Source organism: Rissa tridactyla, chromosome 12 (genome assembly GCF_028500815.1).
Source record: "Rissa tridactyla isolate bRisTri1 chromosome 12, bRisTri1.patW.cur.20221130, whole genome shotgun sequence".
Taxonomy (NCBI): Eukaryota; Metazoa; Chordata; class Aves; order Charadriiformes; family Laridae; genus Rissa; species Rissa tridactyla.
Window position 1 is genome coordinate 18,563,301 of NC_071477.1, and position 24,495 is coordinate 18,587,795.

The window sequence follows — 24,495 nt, forward strand, 5'->3', positions numbered from 1 at the left end:
GAAAGATTTCTTCCCAATAGCAAAGGTAAATCTACCCTCTTTTAATAGAAAATTTGTCCAATTGCTACACTCCCTGACAAAGAGTTACTCTCCACCTTTTCTGTAGCCCTTTAGGGACTGGAAGGGGCTCTAAGGTCTCCCCAGAGCCTTCTCTTCTCCAGGCTGGACACCCCCAACTCTCTCAGCCTGTCCTCATGGCAGAGGTGCTCCAGCCCTCGGATTGTCTTCATGTCCTCTGAACTCACTCCAACAGGTCCGTGTCCTTCTTATATTGTGGGCCCCAGAGCTGGACACAGGACTCCAGGTGGGGGTCTCACTAGAGCGGAGCAGAGGGGGAGAATCACCTCCCTCAACCTGCTGGCCATGCTGCTCGTGATGCAGCCCAGGATGCAGTTGGCTTTCTGGGCTGTGGCACCCATCGCCAGCTCATGTTGAGCCTCTCAGCAACCAATACACCCAAGGCCTTCTCCTCAGGGATGCTCTCAAGCCATTCTCTGCCCAGCCTGTAGATATGCCTGGGTTTGCTGTGACGCAGTGCAGGACCTTGCACTCAGCCGTGTTGAACTTCATGACGGTTGCACGGGCCCAGCTCTCCAGCCTGTTCAGGTCCCTCTGGATGGCATCCCTTCCCTCCAGCGTGTTGACCGCACCACACAGCTTGGTGTCATCAGCAAGCTTGTTGGGGTGCACGCAATCCTACTCCCCATGTTGCCAACCAAGATGTTGAACAGCACCGGTCCCAGTACCAACCCTTGAGGAACGCCACTCATCACTGCTCGCCACTTGGATATTGAGCCATTGACCGCAACTCTTTGAGTACAGCCATCCAGTCAATTCTGTATCCGTCGAGCGATCCTTCCACCAAATCCACGACTCTCCAATTTAGAGACCAGGATGGTGAGCGGGACAGCGTCAAATTCTGTGCACAAGTCCAGGCAGATGATATCAGTTGCTCTTTCCTTATCCACAAATGCCTACCACCACCATCGCAGGAGGCCATCATATTTGTCAGTCACGATTTGCCCTTAGTGAAGCCATATTGGCTGTCACCAGTCACCTCCTTATTTTCCATGGGCCTTAGCCAAGTTTCCAGGAGGAATCTCCTCCATGACCTTGCTGGGAACAGAGGCGAGACTGACCGGCCTGTAGTTCCTCACATCTAACTATATTCTCTTGTCGAAAACAGGTGCTGTGTTTCCCCTTTTTCAGCCAGCAAGAACTTCACGAGTTCTCAAATATGATGGATAGTGGCTTGGTAACTTCATCTGCCAGTTCCTTCAGGACCCGCGGATTAATCTCATCAGGTCCCATGGACTTGTGCACCTTCAGCTTCCTTAGATGGTCTCGTACTTGATCGTCACCTACTGTGGGCAGTATCTCATTCTCCCAGGCCCTGCCTTTGCCTGCTGTGACTTGGGAGGTGTGGCTAGAACCCTTGCCGGTGAAGACCAAGGCAAAGAAGTCATTGAGTATAGAATCATAGAATCATAGGGTTGGAAGGGACCTCTGGAGATCATCTAGTCCAACCCCCCTGCCAGAGCAGGGTCACCTAGAGCAGGTTACACAGGAACACGTCCAGGTGGGTTTTGAATGTCTCCAGAGTTGGAGACTCCACCACCTCTCTGGGCAGCCTGTTCCAGTGCTCTGCCACCCTCAGGGTAAAGAAGTTCCTCCTCATGTTTAGGTGGAACTTCCTATGTTCAAGTTTGTGCCCATTGCCTCTTGTCCTGTCCCTGGGCACCACTGAAAAGAGCCTGGCCCCATCCTCCTGACACCCACCCTTTAAGTATTTATAAGTGTTGATAAGGTCACCCCTCAGACGTCTTTTTTCCAGACTGAAGAGACCCAAATCCCTCAGCCTTTCCTCATAAGAGAGGTGTTCCAGTCCCCTAATCATCTTTGTAGCTCTCTGCTGCACCCTTTCCAGCAGTTCCCTGTCCCTCTTGAACTGGGGAGCCCAGAACTGGACACAGTACTCCAGGTGCGGCCTCACCAAGGCAGAGTAGAGGGGGAGGATGACCTCCCTTGACCTGCTGACCACACTCTTCTTGATGCACCCCAGGATGCCATTGGCCTTCTTGGCCACAAGGGCACATTGCTGACTCATGGTCAACCTGTTGTCCACCAGGATTCCCAGGTCTCTTTCCACAGAGCTGCTCTCCAGCAGGTCAGCACCCAACCTGTACTGGTGCATGCGGTTGTTCCTCCCCAGGTGCAGCACCCTACACTTGCCCTTGTTGAACTTCATAAGGTTTCTCTCTGCCCAGATCTCCAACCTGTCCAGGTCTCTCTGTATGGTGGCACAGCCTTCCAGTGTGTCAGCCACCCCACCCAGCTTGGTGTCATCAGCAAACTTGCTGAGGGTGCACTCTATCCCCTCATCCAGGTCATTGATGAATATATTGAACAGGACTGGACCCAGTACTGACCCCTGGGGAACACCACTCGTCACTGGTCTCCAACTAGACTCTGTGCCCCTAATCACAACCCTCTGAGCTCTATCTTTCAACCAGTTTTCTATCCACCCCACTGTCCATTCATCTAACCCACACTTCCTAAGCTTCCCTATGAGGATGCTGTGGGAGACCATGTCAAATGCCTTGCTTAAGTCAAGGTAGACCACATCTACCGCCCTCCCCTCATCTATCCATCTAGTCATGCCATCGTAGAAGGCTATCAGATTAGACAGACATGATTTCCCCTTGGTGAATCCATGCTGAGTACTTCTGATAGCTTTCCTTTCCTCCACGTGCCTTGAGATGACACCCAGAACGAGCTGTTCCATCATCTTTCCAGGGATGGAGGTGAGGCTGACCGGCCTGTAGTTCCCCGGCTCTTCCTTTTTGCCTTTCTTGAAGACTGGAGTGACATTGGCTTTCCTCCAGTCCCCAGGCACCTCGCCTGTTCTCCAGGACTTTTCAAAGATGATGGAGAGCGGCCCAGCAATGACTTCTGCCAGCTCCCTCAGCATTCTCGGGTGCATCCCATCAGGGCCCATGGACTTATGAATATCTAGATGATCTAATTGGTCCCTCACTCGCTCCTCCTCAACCCAAGGGAAGTCTTCTTCTTTCCCTGTTACTTTATTCAATGCCTGGGACTCCTGAGGGCTGGGCCGAGCAGAAAAGACCGAAGCAAAGAAGGCATTCAGTAACTCTGCCTTCTCCACATCCTCCGTCACCATGACTCCTGCCTCATTCAGCAGTGGGCCTACAACTTCTCTGGTCTTCCTTTTGCTTCCTATATACTTGCAGAAGCTCTTTTTGTTGTGCTTGATGTCCCTAGCCAGGTCTAATTCCAAGGCGGCCTTGGCTTTCCTTGTTTCATCCCTGCACGCTCTGGTGGCATTCTTGTAATCCTCCCAAGGGGTCAGTCCCTTTTTCCACTTATTATAAACTTCCTTCTTCCACTTGAGCTTTTTCTGAAGCTCCCTGCTCAACCATGCAGGTCTCCTGCGTCCCTTGGCCGATTTCTTTCTCTTAGGGATGCACCGATCCTGAGCTTGGAGGAAGTGGTCTTTGAATATCAACCAGCTTTCTTGAGCCCCTTTGCCTTCCAGAGCCCTAGCCCACGGGATCTCTCCAAGCAGTTTCTTGAAGAGGTCAAAGTTAGCCCTCCTGAAATCCAAGGTTGTGATTTTACTTCTTGTTGATGTTTTGTGGATAGTACCCATGATCCTGAACTCAATCATTTCATGATCACTACAACCTAGGGTGCCCCCAACCTTAATGTCCTCCACCAATCCCTCTGTGTTTGTACCTCAGCCTTCTCCATATCCCGGGTGACCAGGTCTCCCGTTTCCTTCCTGAGTGGGCGCACATTTTCCCTAGTCTTCCTTTTGTCACTGACATAGCTATAGAAGTTTTGCTTGTTGCCCTTGGCGTTCCAGGCCACACTTAACTCCATCTGGGCTTTGGCTTGCTTAACCTGACCCCTGGCTGCTTGGACAATTTCCCTTTATTCCTCCCCGTCTACTTGTCCTTGCTTCCACCTTGCTTCCTTTTTCTTTGATTTACCCTTGGTAACTCCATGCTGATGGTTCTTGGACACGTTCTTCTGCTATTGGTGCCCAGAAATGTCCCCCAGGAAGACTCTCAGTGATGGCACACTGATCACCAAAGTGAGCTTGTACAGCCTGGGCTTCCCTGGGTTGCACTCTTGGCCTCTTGCACAGAGGAGTGCAAGACCGATTTTTCACTTCTCACAAGAGACCTCTGCCGATCCCATGACCTTTCAAAAGGGATATTCCAAAGAAACATCGATCTTCCCCTGCAACCTCATTACCACCAGTCTCCCTCTAATGCAGCGTGTTTACTTCCTCTAATCTTTCATATACTCACACTTATCCTGGTGCAACGGCCGTTTCTGCAGTCATTGTTTCAGACGCAGGCTGTCTAGGCAAAGGCCCTTTCCATTATTCTCCAGTTTTCTCCTGCCTTTGCTCTTTGCTCATTCAGATACCTCTCACCTGTGCTGCTGCTTTGAGCTTCTGGGATTAAAAGCTTGCCTGTCTTTACACACTCCAATTGTCTCCTAAGCCAGCTCTTTAATTGTGTTTAGATCTATCTTTTTGTGTCTACCTGCCTCAAATATTTCTCATTAAGATTTTCCCTTGCAGAAAGGCAAGCTCCTTAGTGGTAGCTTGTACTTAGCGTATGATTACAGAGTCTATTTTATCGTTTATGAAAACTGATTATGCTTTACTTGTCTTTTCTGAGGAACAGGACAAATTCTCCTGTGCCCGTGTGCAGCCAGGTCTCTCAGCTGAGCAGGTGGGAGATGGTGCAATGGGGCTGTAACATCCAGCTGCAGAGGTCAGTGGAGAAGTCTGATGCAAGGAGCAGTGATGGAAGTCCCAGGTGGCCAATGCCAGAAATGGTGGGGTGTGGGAGGTGAGGAGCAAAGCTGTCCACACAGTGCCAGACCCCAAGGGACCGCTTTTCCTCCCTGTCCAGACCTCCTGAGGAGACACTCTGCATCACTATCCCTTGGAGGATGCTTCTGTCACCTCTTCTTTACACTGAAAAGGAATAAAATATACCCTTGAAAAGCAAGAAATCGTTTTCATTAGATGCACTTGGAAACCTTCTTCCTTAACTACACTACAGAACCTCTCCAATTAGCTGTACTGCTCTTGAAGACTTGAAGAAAATTACAAAGAGAGAAATACCTTGTTAGGGCTTTCTGTCTTTTAATGAGCCCCACGGGGTATTTGCTGCTGGGTCCATGAGCCTCAGATCCTGAGAGAAGATTGAACAGAGTGCTCAAGAAATCAGAAGGAAAAACTCCAAGTACCTGGAAGCATTAAGGAGCCCTCTGAGGGCCTTTACTGACAAGGCCTCCCCAGGGACTCGTTAGAGCAGATAAGTGGAGGCTGTGACTGCAGGTGGGCAAAGGCAGAGTGCAGGTGGCTGTGATGCTGAGCAAACCCTGGCTTGGTTTGATGCAGCAGAAAGGCCAAGCCCTCGCCCCCGGCCCTGGCAAGGCAGTTCCTGTCCCTCACTTGTGGCCCAGGGCTCTTCCTGGGGCCAGTGGGATGCGAGGGGGAGCAATGCCAAGGGTAGGAACATTCTGTGGCACCTCCTGGCCTCCCAAAGAAGGGGCAAGGACGAAACAAAGTCCTGAGCTTCAAAAGAATCATCGACTCACACGATCATTTAGGTTGGAGAGGACCTTCAAGATCATTGAGTCCAACTGTAAACCTCACACTGCCACGTCCACCACTACACCACATCCCTACGTGCCACATCTCAACATCCCGTAAACACCTCCAGGGATGGTGACTCAGCCTGGGCAGCCTGTTCCAGTGCTTGACAAACATTTCAGTGAAGAAGTTTTTCCTACTATCCAATCTAAATCTCTCCTGGCACAACTTACAACCATTTCCTCTCTTCATATATCTCGTTACTTGGGAGAAGAGACAACACCCACCTCCCTTATAACCTCCTTTCAGGAAGTTGTAGAGAGCGAGAAGGTCTTCAACCTCCTTTTCTCCAGGCTGAACACCCCCAGCTCCCTCAGACGCTCCAGAACCTTCACCACCTTCGTTCAGCTTCTTTGGAAATGCTCCAGGACCTCAATGTCTTTCTTAAACTGAGGGGACCAAAACCGGACACAGCACTCGAGGTGGGACCTCAGCAGTGCATAGTACAGAGGTACAATCGCTTCCCGAGTCCTGCTGGCCACACTGGTCCTCATACAGGCCAGGATGCTGTTGGCCACCTTGGCCACCTGGGCACACTGCTGGCTCGTACCCAGCCGGCTGTCAACCAGAACCCCCAGGTCCTTTTCTGCCAGGCAGCTCTCCAGCTGCTCTTCCCCAAACTTGTAACGCTGCATGGGGTTGTTGTGACCCAAGTGTAGGACCCGGCACTTGGCCTTGTTGAACCTCATACCATTGGCCTCGGCCCATCGATCCAGCCTGTCCAGATCCCTCTGCAAAGCCTTTCTACCCTCAAGCAGGTCGACACTCCAGCACAACTTGGTGTCTCCTGCAAACTTACTGAGGGTGCACTCGAAACATTCATACAAATCATTGATAAAGACATGAAAAGGAACTGGCCCCAGTTGTAGGCCCTGGGGAACACCACGTGTGACCAGCTGCCAACTGCATTAAACCCTGTTCACCACCACTTTGGCCACTCTTTGGCCCAACCATCCAGCCAGGTTTTTACCAGCGAAGAGTACGCCTGCCCAAGCCCTGAGCAGGCAGTTTCTCCAGAAGAATGCTTTGGGAAATGGCTGTCAAAGACTTTCTCAAAGTTTAGGTAAAGAACATCCACAGCCTTTCCCTCCTCCACTAAGCGGGTCACCTTCTCATAGAAGGAGATCAGGTTTGTCAAGCAGGACCTGCCTTTCATACACCCATGCTGACTAGGCCTGATCACCTGGTTGTCCTCATGTGCCGCATGATGGCACTCAGGATGATCTGTTCCATAATCTTCCCCAGCACCGAGGTCAGACGACAGGCCTGTAGGTCCCCGGATCCTCCTTCTCTCCCTTCTTGCAGATGGGCATCTGATAAATGATGGAAAGGGGCTTGGTGAGCTTCTCCAAGAGCTCCCTCAGTAACTTTGGGTGGATCCCATCTGGCCCCATAGACTTGTCTATGTCTAGGTCCTGTAGCAGGTCCCTCACTAGTCCCCTTGGATTATGGGGGCTCCATGCTGCTCCCCATCCCTGTCTTCCAGCTCAGGGGCTGCGTACCCAGAGAACTACTGGTCTTTACCGTTAAAGACTGAGGCAAAGAAGGTATGAAGTACCTCAGCCTTTTCCTCACCCATTATCACTATGTTTCCCGCTGCATCCAATAAAGGATGGAGATTCTCCTTAGCTCTCTTTGTGTTTCTAATGTAATTATAGAAACATTTTTTATTGTCTTTTACGGCAGTAGCCAGGTAAAGACCTAGATGGCTTTGGCCCCTCTAATTTTTTCCCTGCATAAGCTCACGACATCCTTGTGGTCCCCCTGAGTTGCCCGCCCCTTCTTCAAAAGGTCATAAACTCCTTTTTTCCCCAAGTTCAAGACAAAGCTCTCTGTTCGGCCAGGCTGGTCTTCTTCCCCGCCAGCCTGGTTTTAGGCACATGGGGACGGCCTGCTCCTGTCCAGCCTTCCAGGACTCCTTTGCCCTTCAGGACTGCTTCCCAAGGGACTCCATCAACCAGGCCTCTAAAAAGGGCAAACTAAGATAACCAGGTACAAAGCACGGAGAGTTATTGCCGTTAGGTGCTCCTGACGGTGGAGGAGAAGCCCAAAAGAAGGAGCTCCGTGACACTGGTATGGTTCAATATTTCGTATCCCAGCTGCAATGAGGAAGGTCAGATGGTCAGTGGAGGAAGCAATGCTTCAGGAGGTTAAAAAAAGATGAGACAGAGCAAAAGAATGTAGAAGGATGAGAAAAGAGGCTCATGGGGACATTCGGGCACAGGCTGGAAGGAAAACAGAAGAATGGAGAGGAGAATCAGCCGAGAACAAGACGACATCCTTTTCTGCACAAAGAACAAACTTCTTATGGGACTTAGAGTAGGACTCCGCTATAAACAGTAGGTAAGTGATTGGATTTGGGCTCTTACCCAAGAGTCTCTTTACAGTCGATGGAGAAAAACATAGGGGTTTCTGAATTGTTCTTACTCTAGTCTATTTAAATACATCTTTTAGGATGGGCTAAGGGTAATTCTACTGAAAGATAAAACACCTCAGCAAAGTGGCTTTAACCTTTCATTAGGAGAGAAACAGAGAGAAAGCAGTATGGAGATGGTGACAAATGAGATGTGGGAAGTAAAGGTAAGCAGGAGAGACGGAGAAAAGGAGAAGGTTTGATTATCAGGGAAAACCAGAGCCAAAGAGGGCAAAGAGGAAAAGCCTGTGTTCTTCCTTCCATCCGTTCTTGAACTTTGCCAGGTAGAACAGAAAGCTTTGTAAGCAGATTCCTCCTCAGTCACTGACAACTTTCTTGCTGAAAACCAGTTTTGATAAAACATTCTGGCTGTCAGGGGGAAAAATAAAAGAAGATTTAAAAAGGCAACTCAGAAGAGGGGAAGAAACACAAGGAAAAACCTATGGGTTTGCTTCTTTCGGGAGCCTCACCTTTACCTTCTCGTCCCTGACTGTTACAGCCCTGACCAGCTCTTCCCTGTTTGTAAGGAGGAAGTCCTGCAGGGCACTTCACCTCATGGCATCACAGTCACCCTTGTAAGCAGGACATCCCCAGTGAGCTCCAAAACTCTCCTGTAAGGCTTGCACCTCACCGTGTTGCCCCTTCAGCAAATGCTGGGGTAGTTCAGGTCTGCCATGAGAACCAGGGCCTGCAAACATGAGGTTTCTTCCAGGTGACTAAAGAAGGCCTCATCTGCTTCCTCTTCCTGAGCAGGGGATCCATAGCAGACAGACATCCACCCACCACAGCGGTGCCCATGTTCTGCCCTCCCGTGCTGGCCCTTCAGCTCTCAGTTGAGTCATCTTCCACCCCCCAGGCAGAGCCACAGGTGTTCCTGCTGCTCTCTCCCAGAAAGGGCAACTTCCCCTCTGGGTCCAGACCTATGGCATGATCAGCACCGACCCCCAAGTTTCTCTAGGAGAGATATTTGTAGTGCCCTGCAACTCCTCATGCTCTTCTCTTGTGAGAGGCATCCCAGTCAAGATGAGCCAGCTGCATGCGAACATTAAATGCTGAGCAAACGGTGCTTCAGTCCATGGGGACTTTGTGAAACTGGGATTCGGCCAACAGTAGTCACTTGAAGTTTTACAAGGAGAAGTGGCCAGTCCTGCATCGGTGTGTGCCGGGAGGAAGGGGGAGAATAAGCGCATCCATCAGGACAGGCTGGGACCTGACCGGCTGAGCAGAGGCTCTGAGGAGAAGGACCTGGGCCTGGGCACTACGAGCCAGTAGAGTATGGACACTATGAACAAGGCCAAGCTGCATTAGGAGGAACGTGGGCCACCCAGACAACCTGAGTTCTCGTCCCCCTCAGCTCAGCACCGGTGTGGCCCCACACACATGGCTGTGTCCCAGTGTGTTGCTCCCCATTTCTGAGAAGTAGTGGTGGACTAGAGAGTGTCGAGTGGAGGTCTGCCAAGGTGGGGTTGGGGATCTAGTGCACACGACCTGTGTGGGGTGGCTGAGGGACCTGGAGTTCTTCACCCCAGCACTGGGGGGGCTCCAAGCAGTATAGCAGTAGCCTGAGAGTGCTTGAAGGCTGCTTTCAGAGATGACGGACCTTTTCTTTCTCGTAAGGTACAGCATGAGAAAGAAATAACGACGCAACCTTCATCTGGGGAGGTCCAGACTGCACAGGAAGAAAAAGAAATGTCACTCCAAGGGCAGTGCTGTGCTGTAACAAGTCACCCAGAGGGAGACGGGATCAGCCCGAGGCTTTGTGTTTCAAGGAGCAGCCAGGGAGGATGGAGAGATATCAGTAAAGGAAGGAAGATGCTGAGGTGAGAGCAAGGTGTGGTAGCAGGGTGGGTGTCTACAGCCTGCAGAGAAAGAGGTGCAGGTGTGGGACACTGCAGGACAGCCTGTGGTGGAGCTGACAGAGGGATGAAGAAAGTCTGAAACGCACCAACAGAGATGAGCTCTTTCTGCCCTCGGCTATGGCTGCTGTCTCTGCCACTGATGCCTATGAGGAAGCACTTTATCCTGACACCATTAGCGTCTCATTGCCTCCCCTTCCCCGCCCAAGAGCCTGGGAGCTCTTGTTCCACAGTCCTGCCGTTGGCATTGAGCATCCCCACATCACACTGCCCCAGGAAGAGCCCGGAGTTACTTCTGAGGGACAGGATCTCCCTTCCCAGGGGCTGGGGGTCGCGGCTTGGTCCTTTGCCTGAATGTAACCCAGCCAGGCTTACTCCAAATCTATTCCGCCTTTACATTCCCTTTGCCTCTCTGCCACCAGTTGACTGCTCTAACCAGCCACTGTGGAGGCTTTGTCGGTAATGGTCCTCAGTGGGACCCATTAATGCTCCAGGAAACTTTGGGTTTTGAATCTGACTTCGACTTCATCTTCCTCTCAGGGTCTGAGTTTCATGGACTCAGTACCAAACCCACCAGAGGGGTCATTAAAACGCCTCGGGCCGGTCCTCTGCTGCGGAGCTGGGCTGGGCTCCTGGGACGGCGGGAGCTCATGGCAAGCGGGCAGCGCTGCAGAGAGACAGCCCTGCCCAGGAGCAGCTCCTCTGCCAAGCGCAGCAGGGCTGAGGGCACGGCCTGCAGGCACCCAGGGGAGATGTGTGAGGCCGGCAGAGCTTAAAGGCAGCCTGTGGTGGGAGAATACTGAGAGCTCACTGGGAGACATCCTCACAGCCTTTGCCACAGTCTCTGGCTGCAGGGCAATGAATCTGCAGCTGCTGGAGGGATCTCCAGAAGCAGGAACAACCCACAGCCTACGGGATCTGCAAGTACAACTCTCACAGTTTCTCTAGCGTAGAGGAGAAGGACAACGTGTGGAACAGGGCTTCCCTGCTGCGCCATCAGAGGGACAGGGCATGATGTGTCTCTGCTGCAGTATAATGTGGAGAGGCTTCCTGGATCAGTCTCCTAAAGCTGGCACGGCCCATGTCTCATGTGATCTGTCAGGAAGGCTCTCAAGGCTGCGTTGGTGTTGAGGATGTGCTCGAGAGCAGGGCGCCCCTACCACATCATCAAAGGTACAGGGCATGTCGGCTGCCTTCTCCCAGGGACGGCTGCAGGGCTGTGAAGGTGGGTGTGCATCCAGGGGTGCTCAGGACCGTCCTTGAGAGCAGGGTCCCCGTGTCCCAGGGAACTGTGTGCTGGGCCAGGGACTCTGCTGCCTGCCCGGGTCAGCTCTCAGCCTGCCCAGGGAGCTCCCCATGGCCCTGTGGGGAGAAGCTATGGAGGGAATGAGTGACTCCACCCAGGGCATGGCAGGGTCCTTCTGAAGTCGGGTGGGTGCTGTGTGGGTCAGGTTTCCAGCTCCAGATCACCCCCAGGACATTTGCTAATGGTCTTTTTGAAGAAGGACTACAAGGCAGCATTTACCTGAGAGAAAAAAAGTTGTAATTTTCCACTCTTGGTGGGATGGATGGGTAGTGGGAGATAGGAATTTCTTTTCCTGTTTAGGATGGCACCTCCCTGCCATCCCCTCAAGTGGGGATACCTTCCCCGGAGACATTTTGTGGTCTCCTCTCCCACACAGTAGAGTTCCCCACCCCTTAATATGCTGGTGATTTAGTCTTGAGTTGCCTTTCCAGCAGCCCAACCACCAAAGAGGAGAAATGCTCGAGTGTCTGACTGTGTCTCCCTGTCCTGACTCTCTTGGCAGAACTTTGGCATGTTCCCCTCTTGCCTCTGCTGTCGTTGTTCTTTCCCTTCTTTTTGCTGTGGTGAGGGGTGAGGATTCAGGTGCAGCTCAGACGCTGATGCTGCATGTCCTGTCACGCGGGTGTATCCATGGAGGAACAGCATCCAAATCCACTTATTTTTGGGGCTCTGGGGACGGCAGTGTGAGGGACTGAGAGTAAGACGACCCTCCCATCAGGATACCCCATCTTTAGGGTAGTTGACTCTCTCCCTGGAGCGTCCTGCTTGGCTGCACGCTGCCCTCCAGAAGGGCACAGCTCTCCCGTGGCATCTCTGTGTTGTCTAGGAGCCCCACAGAGTAGACATGTCAGTGCCAAGGCCACGTAAATCCAGCTGGAGGGCTGAAGGTAGGCAGCCGCAATGAGCCCTCTGTGTCCCTGGCTGGGAGGGGAGAGCCGAGATCCTCCTCGGGTCCAAAGAGATGGCATGAAGGGTTGGGAGACCTGCGCTTGTAAATGGTCTCCCTCTGCTCTCAGCAGTGTCCAGTTTCTTCTCATGGGAATGTCTGCTTGGGATTGTCCTCCAGCTGAGAGAGGTACCAGCACAGGGCAGCTGAGAGCAATTCCGATGGACAAACTCGCTGTCCTCACTCTGCACGGAGGGACGGTCCCCTTGGCTCTTAGGACCCACGAGGTTTCACTTGCAGCACAACAGAAATGACAGGGATTTCTGCCTTGAAAACACCCCTCGGCTGTGGTGGGAAAAGAGAACAGCAACAAAAAGGTGCCCTCAGCTCTGCTCTGCAGTCGGGTGAATTTGGGATGACAATGCTGAAAAGCCCTTTGATGCCACAAGCGGATTTAATCTGAGATCACCCCGTGTTCCTTTTTACCCATGGCTGTAGGGCAGGGCTGCATCCTGCAGAGCTCTCAGCTCCCTGCTGGACTGTCAGCCAGCACCAACCAGAGTGTACAGAAAGGACCTTCCAAAGGTCTTCCTGAAAGGGGAGACGCAGTTGGGTGGGGCTCTAAGAGCAATAGAATACTTTTATTTGAAAGAAGTCTGCTCTAATTTCTCACTTTTTTTTTTTTTTTTTTCTTCCATAGACAGGTCCCAGTGCCCAGAGACACCAAATGTCCAACAGCAGCTCCATCACCCAGTTCCTCCTCCTGGCATTCGCAGACACGCGGGAGCTGCAGCTCTTGCACTTCTGGCTCTTCCTGGGCATCTACCTGGCTGCCCTCCTGGGCAACGGCCTCATCATCACCGCCGTAGCCTGGGACCATCACCCCCATGTACTTCTTCCTCCTCAACCTCTCTGTTCTTGACCTGGGCTCCATCTCCACCACTCTCCCCAAATCCATGGCCAATTCCCTCTGGGATACAAGGACCATTTCCTCCTCAGGATGTGCTTCCCAGCTTTTTTTCTTTTTCTTTTTTATGTCAGCTGAGTATTTTCTTCTCACCGTCATGGCCTACGACCGCTACGTGGCCATCTGCAAACCCCTGCACTACGGCACCCTCCTGGGCAGCAGAGCTTGTGTCCACATGGCAGCAGCTGCCTGGGGCAGTGGCTTTCTCACTGCTCTGCTGCACACGGCCAATACATTTTCACTGCCCCTCTGCCAGGGCAATGCTATTTACCAGTTCTTCTGTGAAATCCCCCAGATCCTCAAGCTCTCCTGCTCACACGCCTACCTCAGGGAAGTTGGGCTTCTTGTGGTCAGTGTCTGTTTGGGCTTTGGGTGTTTTGTTTTCATCGTGGTGTCCTACGTGCAGATCTTCAGGGCCGTGCTGAGGATCCCCTCTGAGCAGGGACGGCACAAAGCCTTTTCCACGTGCCTCCCTCACCTGGCCGTGGTCTCCCTGCTTGTCAGCACTGCAGTGTTTGCCTACCTGAAGCCCCCCTTCCTCTCCTCCCCATCCCTGGATCTGGTGACAGCAGTTCTGTACTCCGCGGTGCCTCCAGCAGTGAACCCCTTCATCTACAGCATGAGGAACCAGCAGCTCAAGGATGCAGTGTGGAAACTGATGACTGGATGCTTTCAGAAGCATTAAACTGCTTGTCGTCTTCTGCAAATCACTCCTAATGGAACTCATTGCAGGTTGGTTTTGGTTGTGAGTTTGGGGTATTTTTGCTTTGTTTTCTATATTATAATATTGTCCACAGAGAAATGTCATTATTTGTGCCATTCCCAGTTATGTATTTATCCACCTTCTGTGTGTCCCAGAGACTGTGTAAAGGAGGAGCCACCCTCCCTCTCTGTTTTAACAAAATAAAGGACCTTCCAATGAATTGTTTGTCTGAGATCCTTCCTTTGAGACCTTCTCTAGAGCTGCAGGGGCAGATCCTGCGTGCAGCGCTGGAGGGGAAAAGGTCCCGGCACCGGAGCGCTGTCAAGGAGCACCAGCGCTTGGTCTTCCCAGAGCTGCTCCCTTTCCACTTCAGCGCTCTCCTTCTTAGCTCCTCTCTTGGTATAAGGCTTGAGTGCTCTTGAAGCTTGGTGACAGTTTTGTGGTGTGGTGGTCCTGTGGCTGCAGGCAGGGACAGGGAATGAGCACTTCTGTGACAGAGCTGGCCTCCAAAACAGCATTTCCATCATAACGAGGGGATCGCGTCAGGGCAGTGCCTGAAGGCTCAGGTCTTGTCCCAAAATGCCTCTCAAGCACACGGCCAGTAACGTGCCCAGGAGAAGGAACATCAGTGAAGAGCAAACGTGAGTGAGTGCGCAGAGTGGGAGCACACAGCAGTGTCCTTGCACAGCCAGGCTCCTGGGAGGGACATGAAGGTCTGGGGGGTGCTGGGATAAACCTGAGTGAGCACAAATGCCATCAGCTGTTCCTAGAGGTGCCTTGAAGGCCTGTGGGACAGTGTCTGGAGGTCAGTGCACGTAGAGAGTGTCCCGGTTGGAGGTAAAACAGAACTGATTTTCTTTTCAGTTAAGCCTCTTGTAACTCTCTGAAGCTGCGTATGTTGCATATGCAATATGAACTGTTGCGTATTCCTTTTGGTTATGCCCTGGTCTCGTGTCAGTTTTATCTTGCAGGCGATGGGCATCTAGGTACCTAGGGCATCTAATACCCTTTTGGTATTTATCTGTTGCTATTAAGCAGCAGGTTGTTGGACCTTGTAGTTTTCCTTGTATACTCTTGTATACTTTCCTTGTATACCCAGTAGTTTTCCTTGTATACTCTGTATTTATCCACCGCTTTCTGCTTGCAACTTGTTTTCTGCAGGCCGCTGATAAATATCTTCTTTAGACCCTTCTTGACGTCTGTAGATGGCTCTGGTCCTTTCCAGCAACGTTAACCCAGTTACGGTTATTCAGTGATAACAACGTGTCAGTACCGATTCCTTTCGTGGTGGGAAATACATTGCTGGGCTTGCACGGATTGTGCTGTTCAGTATTTAATCCTTGTAATCGCTGGGTTACACCTCAGGCCTCTGGATACGTGTGTCTTGCTCAAACCGATGGTGAAATGAGTTGCAAGCGCAGATCGAGCTTTTTTTTTTTTAATCTTTTGTACTGTGTAGCAAGTAACTGTGCCTCAGAGGCACCTGAGAACTGACAAACTGGTTATTTAATCTTCCCAATGCTCTGACCTACATCACAGTGGGCTGATGGCCTTCAGTGAAATGGGCTTTAGAGTGTCCTTGTTCTTTACCTTGGATCATGGAAGGGTCACGTTTTGGGGCAGCAAACCTGTCCTGCTACATCCAGTCTTTAACAGGATGAGAATTTTTTGTCAATTTGAAAGCGTATATGCTATAGCCAGGATCATCAAAGCAATGTTACGAACAGTAGGAGGCAGCACTGGAGCATTTCAGAATTACGTTCTTTGTAAGTAATCCCGGAACTGAAAAAAACCAACCACTTTATGCTCCAGATCTAGCAACTGACACGGGATTATCCAACAGATAACTAGTCCAAGAAGGCAGCTAGATAAAGTCATAGGGAGATCTGAAAACAAAAGGGAGTCAGACTGCCATCCGCGCGTGCCGTCTGTAAGCAGTATGTGGGTCGCACTCCTAGAAATGGCATAAATGTACATTTCTGAACAGAAATGAAAACGACAATATTCCTACAATACACCAAAACCAGGTACCAGTGCGGAAGCGCACACTTCTATATACAATTCAAACAAGCTTTAACGTAAAGTGTTCTGTACAAGATTGAGAATCACAGAACAGTTCCGGTTGGAAGGGACCTTAAAGACCATTCAGTGCCACCCCCCTGCCCTGGGCAGGGACACCTCTGCTGCGTGAAAAGGGACAAAGCGGTTTTGGCAGAAGATAACCCCCCTTGCGTTCTGACACTCCTCACCCAGGTGGGAGGCCGGGTGCGGCTGGGTTTAAATTCTGAGTGATGCCCAATTCGCCACGATCAGTCCAGTCGCGTTTAATATGTATTAAACTGCTACGGTTTGGATACGCTAACAGTGGACTGCACCTTCAGTCTAGTCGTGCTCCTGAACTAGCACGGCCTCTCTCGAGTCTTTGGTCACGTTCAGCGAGAAACCGAAACGACCGGCTACTTAAACAGTGCAGTTTATTTAAACAACAGATATAGAGGTTCTTAGGATTGCCGGTGATAAATACGCTGTCTGCAAAGCACGTGCAAATAAAGGTGTTGTTAAGCACACAAAACACGCGACAAAGTTATAAACAATACGGCCTGGCTACAAATGCAGGAGAGAGATTCTCTAGAGAGATTTCTAAGCTCCCCGAGGACACACTCGGTATATTCTGACTCTTACCCAAAGGCGTCCCTATGGGGGGGAAGAAAGGCCCAGCCCATCGACTGGTCCCGGACGTCACTGATGGAGTTCTCCTTGACTGGTTCGTGATGGTGTCTTCCCCGATATCCCCCCTCTCTCGGGCTATTTTTATACTATTTTTTTATCTTCAACGTGGAGTTTGAGTGACTTTAGTCATTAATACTTTTACTAGGATTGGTGTACTCAAGGAGGAGTGGTCTCACCTTGGAAGCGGGTAGCCTCCGGGATGGAGGCATGTTTTGGTACATTGTAATGAGCAAAGTTCGCACAAAGGACACCATTTCATCAAAATTTGACGAAATGTTGGCTCAGGGTAGAGAGTAGGCAGTTTATCAGTTCCGTAGCAGCATCTCGTTCCCGTATCTGCTCTTCGTCACAAGGCAAGGCCACGGAATGATCGCGTTCCGTTCCATTCCTCCTGTAGCTTCGCAAGCAACCTTGTATACGGAACCGCAGATGTCGCATTCTTCACATGCCAGCTGTGGCTGTATTCTACCTCAGAAGCCTTTTGATTTTATAACTTTCCTTAATGTCTAAACAATGCTATATTTAGGCCATTTTAGTAATTATTCAACAATCTGCCGCCACCTCCCCGCACTCGCTTTCTCACCCCCCTTCCGGAGCCAAACTGCTCAAAACTCATCCCTCAGATGGCATTAAAAAAATCACTCAGCGCTGCAACAGCCACCTCTGGTTCTTTTTTGAAAAGGAAACAGCCCCCAGGTTTTGTTGGTTAAAAACTCCCCGTCCTCCCAGCTGGCAGGGCTGCCGCTGACTCCAGCCTTCCTGGGAGGCCCGTCTTCGTTTTCGGAAGGCAGCCGCTTTCCCTTGGGAATACTTAAGGGCTAGATAAAAACGTTACTTTGAGGTTTCTTTGGAAAAATACAAGCCTTGAGAAGCCAAAGGAGAACGTTGTCACCCGCCTTCTGCTCTGGGGAAAGGAGCTGATGGAGGCCCAGACCTGAGCATTGGTCCTTTCCAGAGAAAAACAGAACCAAAATACAGACTTTTATTTTTTCCCTTCTACTGGACATGAAGATTCAGCAAAAATTAAACAAAGCCATGAAAATGTGGTGGCCCAGAAACAACAACAACAAAAAAAAAAATCAGCCTTTTTTATACCGTCGGTAGAGACAAGATGCCTTTCTTTCCATTTCCTCCCTTCAACTAATCAAACTCTCCACGTTCCCTCCCAAACGCCACGTTAATTTATGTAAATGAGCACCAATTAATAAAATAAACACGCAACGGGTGCTTAAAATAGGACCGAGACGCCTCACGGCCACCCAACACCTTTAACCACCCCGATTCTGCTGCCCCGGAACCAGCGCAACGAGTTTTAAAGCCTTTAATGATCGCGCAAAAAGCTGGAGCGGGGCAAGAACTTGAAAACTCACCAACCAAATTTAAGAAGTAAACGAAAATCCACACACGAAAACTAACCTTATCTCTACCAAAAGGGCGCTGCAGTCCAGATCTTAAACGCTGCGCACCACCAGCAGGGAAAAACGCTGTTAAATAGGATGACCCTTTTGGGGCCATTTCCCCCATTCCCTCTCTTTTTAGAGCGGGGGCGACCGCGTCTTCTTGAATCCTCAAAGCCCAGCCGCTGCCCGGATGCGGAGAAAAAGCTGGGCGGTTTTCAGAAAAATGGTAAAAACTGGCCTCGGGGTTGGTTTGGTGTCAGTTCCCAGGTGTTATGGGAGGAGGTCAGCAGAATGCGGGGGCTTTTGTGGCTTCGCCACCCTTTCGAAGAGCTCCCGGGGCCCTTTTAAACATCAGCTTTGGGGCGATGGAATCTCATGTGGGCGTTTCTCCCCTGGATCTTCTCAAACACCCTGAAAGTTAGAAAAGAAAGGCAGTTTTAAGTCTTTGGCATTTTTTGTAAATTTGTGAGACCAAGCTCCGTTATTCCTCCTTTTGGGAACTCTTGTGCTTTGCTGCGTGGTACGACAGAGTTTCCGACGTCGGTGGTTCAACAGGACAGATCGTGGGCGATTAAAATATGAGAATTAATTGGGCCATCGCTTAAAATGAGGCTGAACTGAAACGCGAGGCATTTTGCTCGGCGCGAGCGAGTGGAGCGGGGAAGCCTCAGGCCGCAAATCCTCACGGAACTTGAGGGGTTTTTGGTCAAAAAGGAGAAGCGCCGGGATTCTTGCGCAAGGGAGGGCCACCAATCTGAACCTCAGGGCTCGGTGGAGGGTCTCCCCGACTCTGAAAACACACATTTTTGGGGGTTGAAAGTCAATGAAAACCACCAAGCGGCCCCGGGGCAAGGGGAATCCTCCAGCTGCCCTCCCCCGCTGCCCCCACGGCTGCTTTTTGAGCCACAAAACAGCCGCTTTTGAGAAGAAAAAGGAAGAGCTGACCTTCCACACTCGCCGCAGGGGAAAAATCCCGGATCTCCGGCGCCGCCGTCCCAGCACCAGGAAGCGCCAGCATTGATGGAGGAGCTGCCGTCTTCCCGGGGCTTCTCTTCCTGACTCCCCACCTTTGGATTTTCCTTTGGGATGACGGGCCGCCTCTTCTTTGCACTCCAAAGGGCCTGTAACTCAGGTAAAAAATAGCTTGAAACAGCTGCGGGCGGCAAAGGAATCGGATTTTCTGCACCGGAGGTGCCACGTTTTATCAGCCCAACCCCGCCCGGGTGGACTCTGAACACTAAACAGTCGAAAAAAACCACTTTAATTCCTCTGGGAGGACCAGACCTTGAAAGAAAAACCTTATCAGTTCTCTATTTTAAGCAGAACAGCACTTTCTGATGCAAAAATCGATCCCAACGGGTTGAAAACATGGAATTCTGAAGCACCGAAGCGACATTGTCACCCCATTTCTACCACCACAAAGCTACAAATGCTTCTGTGAACCAAATCCGCTGGTTTTTAAGGAATGTTTTCCCAGATGGCTTCATGGAGGAGCGGAAGCTGGCACAAAAATCCCTCCCCCAGCAGCTTTTCTACCTCGTCTTCAGCCTTGTCCTCCTCCTCCGGGCGTCTCGGGCGCTTCTTCTGTGTCAGGCGAGGACGAGTGCAGCCAAAACGGGTTTTTTTCTTCCAGGTATAATAATATTCAACACACTGAGACACGCTTTTAGTCTGGATCTGCCGGGAGGAAAACCAGGAGCCACTTAATAAGGGAAACGCGGCAGTAAAATACCCAAGGGGCAGATCGACCAGGAGTCTCTCCTGTGCTTCTCGCAACGCAACGTCCGGGGGAGCTCGGACAGAAAAGAAACCTTCACCTGCTGAAAAACGCCATCAAGAAGCGATTTCAGGGCAGAATTCTCCGTTTCACAACAAAAACTGTCGCTATTCTTTTAACATCTCTGCTATTTTCTCCCAGAGAGATTAAATAGTCCCTTGCCATCACACATGAGGGCAAAAACTTGTCTCGTACCAGTGGTTTTTTAGCATGAAGAAGGGTCCTAAGAACAGCATTCCAACACGCAACTCAACATACGACTTTCTGGGTTGAAACTGCCCACGCTAACGAGCTGCGCCTCCCTCTAACGGCTTTACCTGCTTCTGTATGAGGCGAAAATTCTTCTTATGCATGTAAAAAGCCTCTTTAAACAATTGCTCCTCCACCGGTGTCCAAGTGTCCGAGCCTAGGAATTAACCAGCGACAGCCAAACTATTACAATAGGCATCCCCCGCCTCCAAAAGCCCCGGAAAGGGATTAGAACTACTCTTTTCCCCACCCCAAAGGAACATTTGGAAGCCTCAATTCAATCAGAGCAAAGGGAACGGCGGGAGCTGTTCTCCTCCTTTACCTGTGTAATGATAATCAGCCAGGGGATGGGACTCGGGTCTCCGAGGCGGCCCAGCACGGAGCATCTCCACCGCCTCCTGCCACATTTCATAGGGAAAAAAGAGTTAAATTCCTCCGGAGGAGGAGCCAAAGGGGAAATTCTCCCTCCTCCTGGCGACGCCCCAGCAGACGCCCAGCCCAGGGGTGTTAAATCCCTTCTTCCAAGAAGAGGGAGCAAAGCAGACCCGCTCAGGGCTCATCGAGGGCACACACCTCGGGTTTTAGCCAATATCCCTTCATTCGGGAGCAATTCTATTCTCCAAATCGTCCCAGAATCACAACAAATTCTTAATGATGCACCTGGAGAGGGCTCGGGAAGCCCACGAGACGTTTACGCCGCGTCAGGCAGCACCCAAGAACCTCCTGCGCCTTCGGCAAAGAGACTCCCGCCCGCGCAATACAAAACTCGGAGCGACTCCCAGCTCAAACCAGGAACAAAGTCTGTTCTTCATTAGAAATTGCCGCTTCTTACCAGCACGTCGCCTTGAGCCTCGTGCAGGCAATGCAGAGCCAGCTCCGCGTTGACCCGGCCCCCCGGCCCGCCGTTGGGAGACGCCAAATGGAGCAGGTTTCTAACTACAAACACAACGAAAACCCACAAAAAGTCAAGTTTTCCTCCAGAAAAGGGGCCATAGGAGAGGGAGGGAAAACAGGACGAGCGCAGCAGAGACCGCAGACGAGGAAAAGGCAGAGAAAGAAGTCCGGTACCCCAAATAGCTCTATTTAAATGCTCGGAGAGAAACCTCCCCTCTCACGAGGGCCGCACTTGAGCTGGGAGGGCTCCAAACGCCCCTTTTTCATGCAAGACGCTGCCGAGAGCGTCGCCCGTTAGTCTTTAGTCACTCTCCCACCAAAACCCAGTCATCTCCTTCCCTCCAACGTGAAGATGGGCAAGAAAAGGAGGGAGACAAGCCCAAAAAGGTGGCATTTTCAACCCCTCCTATCCCTGGCTGGGGTCAAAGTGGAAGAAAAGAGGTAGGAAAAAAAAAAGCCAAACACCTTTCTCCTGCGTCTCCGGGTTGGTTTCCACGTCGCCCCAGGGCTTCCACACTAGTGACGCTCCCTCCTCCTCCTCTTCCAAACGGGATGGGTCCTGGAGGTCTGGAAGCTCCGCTTGGAATTGGCTTCCAATGTTGATGCGCCTGAAAGCGTGAGGAAGAGGAGGTGAGGAAGGCGAGCGGGGAACAGCTCCGGCAGGAGAAACGCGCACATACGGGAGGAGCTGTAAGAAAGACGGCCCCTATTTCCCAGGAAAGCGCTAATCGCTCTCCTCTGACAACTTCTCCAGCACCACCACGGTACCGTTCTGCCTCCTGAGTCCTCTTGGGCCCCATCGGGCAAGAAAACAGGGGGTTTCTTCCTCCTCAAAACCTCTCCCAAGTGGTCACGTTCCCTCTGAGAAGAGCAGCGAGCTGCAAGAGCCACCACCGCCGAGCACCAAGTGCTTCGGAATGTTGTGTAGAACACGGGAGGCCGGCAACGCTCCGTGACAGCGCTCGGCCGGGCATTTCCGCACATTTCTGGCCAACTTGGCCTCAAAAAACCCGCCCTTGAGGACTGGCCGAGCCACCGGCAGAAGCTCAATGGCAACTGCCAGGGCCTGCGCACACCGGGCCTTGCACCAACCACACGCCCACTCCTCAACGGCACTTCCCTCATCCCCCCTTTTCCCACACTTTGCTCTTCTTCCCACGGCTGGGCGCCCATTTTACTCTTTCATCAGCCAAAACACCCAAACCCCCTTGCAATTCTGCCCGGAAGGCAGGAAAAAAAAAACGCCCGAGAGAAAAATCATTCCGACAAGACCAGCCTTTAGCCTTCCTCGCCATCCTCCAGTCTTTTGAACTGTGCGTTTTTAATGCTTACCTTCAGTTTTTACCCCAAACTCGCACAATCTAATCAGGTCACGGCTTTAGGAGGAACTTAAATCGCAACTCCAAAGGGATTAACAGGTTACCTGTTTCCCAGAAATTCCACCAACAGGCCCCTGGAACCTTTACCAACTCCGTTACCATTAGCGTTCATTACCACCAAGCCCATTCCTGCCGTCTTAGTCGAATAGAATTGGGGGGATTAGCTGAGCTGCTGAACTGCTGACCAGTGGCTCACAGAAGCCATTCCAGCAAGGGAGTTTTCTCTAAATACACTCAAAAAAATCACTAACATCGCCACCCACCTCCTTCCCTGCTGGAAAATTCCTTCTCGTGGACGGTACCGAGAAGGCAATCAGCCGGCAGAGCCACCACGACGTCCCCCTGAAGGCATCTCGGCTTTGGAGGGACGCTTTCCATCTCCTGCGTCCTCCGGCGATGGTTTCTGGGCACCAGCGAGGGACTGGGGTGCATTTTCTGGCCTCCAAGTCCTTCGCATCCCAACTCCAATCCAAATTGTTTCTCTCTGAAAGAAAATAACGAGAACTTCTGTTAACTAACAAGCGCTCAAGGATTCCCTTTCCCTTGACCTGCTGCTCCTTCCTTGCTGTGCGCCATCGCTCCCTGCAAAAACACCCGATGGTGACCCTTTTCGGTATAAAACCACCTGACCGCGGTTATTGGGGGGGGCGGCGGGAAAGCCGAAAAGTGGAGAAAAAAAAAAATGGAGATAAAGGGGTGGAAAATTAACGGGAGGAAGTTGAACCGCTTCTTTAAAGAATAGAATTTCATCACCCTCAGTGTTCGATCTGCCGTTTCGGGCCAGGCGGTGTGGCGGGGAAAGGACTGCGGGGCTCGGAGCTGAGCCTGCGCAGGGTGCTGGGGTGGGCACGGGCAGGAAGGCGACGTGCAGCCACGCAGAGTGCCGAGGGAAGCCCTTCTCTTCTGCCCTCGTCGCACGGCTGAAGCGGAGCCCTGGCCTGCGCCCGCGGGAAGCCTCAGCACGCAGGGCTGCGAGCGCTTGTCCAGGCAACAGCGAGCCACAACCTGGTGTCTCCTCCTCAGGAAAGGCTTCGGCAACACATGACCAAGTTGAAGGATGCCCCCAAACGACCGGGAGCCATCAACACTTCTTGCCTGGGCGAGCGGCTGCTGCAGCCTCGAAGACCAGCTTGCCCACCCCCACCCAAGACCTCCCTGAAATCAGGGCGACGCAGAAGAGCGAAAGCAGATCTGGAGGAAGGCCACACCTTCTCCCAATACGAGTGGGGACGGGAAGGTGCCAAGCTGGCCGGGAGGGTCAGTAGCGATGCTGACTCTGAGGCACCTTTAGCCAGCACTTTGAGTGTGAGGACCAGGTCACGTTGCACGGTCGACTCTGCGTCGGAGCGGTTCTGTCAATGTGGGCCTGCCCTGTCCCCCGAACTGAGTTTTGGAAGGCGTGTCACAAAAACCACGCGCACCACGAGAGGGAAAGCCGTGCTGTCCCGCTAAGGACGCCCTCCCCTCCATGGGTGCGCAGTGGTCCCGACAGCCCGTCCCTCCAGCAGGTCCCAAGCCCCCTGCCCAGACAGGAGCCCGGCGCAGATCACTGCGTGTAAAGCCTGTCGGAGGCGAGCCCCAGCCGCCCGCCTCAGAAAGGAGGGGGTTCGCGGGAAGGCTTGTGGCCCATGACCTGAGGAGGTGTGCGGCAAGCGAGGTGTAGAGCCCCTGGGCAGCAGACACAGACCTCACCCGCTTGCGTTGCAATAAAGAGTTTACTCCCACGTCTTTGCTTGTGCCTTCCTTCCTTCCGGCCAGGCCATACTGTTTCTGAGCATCTTCACGGAATCACGGAATCACGGAATTGTCAGAGTTGGAAGGGACCTCTAGAGATCATCTAGTCCAACTCCCCTGCTAGAGCTGGATTGCCTAAAGCACATCCCTCAGGGCTGCATCCAGGCGGGTCTTGAAAATCTCCAGAGAAGGGGACTCCACAACCTCCCTGGGCAGCCTGTTCCAGTGCTCCGTCACCCTCACTGTAAAGAAGTTTTTCCGTGTATTTGAACGGAACTTCCTATGTTCTAGCTTGTGCCCATTGCCCCTTGTCCTGTCGCTGGGAACCGTTGAAAAGAGCCTGGCTCCGTCCTCCTTAAACCCATCCTTTAGATACTTGTAAACATTAATCAGGTCCCCCCTCAACCTTCTCTTCTCCAGGCTAAAGAGTCCCAGCTCTTTCAGCCTTTCCTCATAAGGGAGGTGCTCCAGTCCCATAATCATCTTGGTTGCCCTAT

At 51.8% G+C, this 24,495-nt stretch overlaps 1 protein-coding gene across 1 annotated transcript; it reads left to right on the forward strand.

Moving 5' to 3' along the window:
• The first annotated feature begins 13,052 nt into the window (after positions 1-13,052).
• On the forward strand, positions 13,053-13,817 carry LOC128916751 (olfactory receptor 14C36-like). The gene has a single exon (XM_054218769.1). It carries the CDS (start codon positions 13,053-13,055, stop codon positions 13,815-13,817), a length of 765 nt encoding a protein of 254 aa, XP_054074744.1.
• The last annotated feature ends 10,678 nt before the right edge of the window (positions 13,818-24,495 follow it).

Excerpts from the sequence above, each read along its gene's own strand:
- LOC128916751 (XM_054218769.1), top strand. The coding sequence starts at position 13,053 with ATGTACTTCTTCCTCCTCAACCTCTCTGTTCTTGACCTGGGCTCCATC.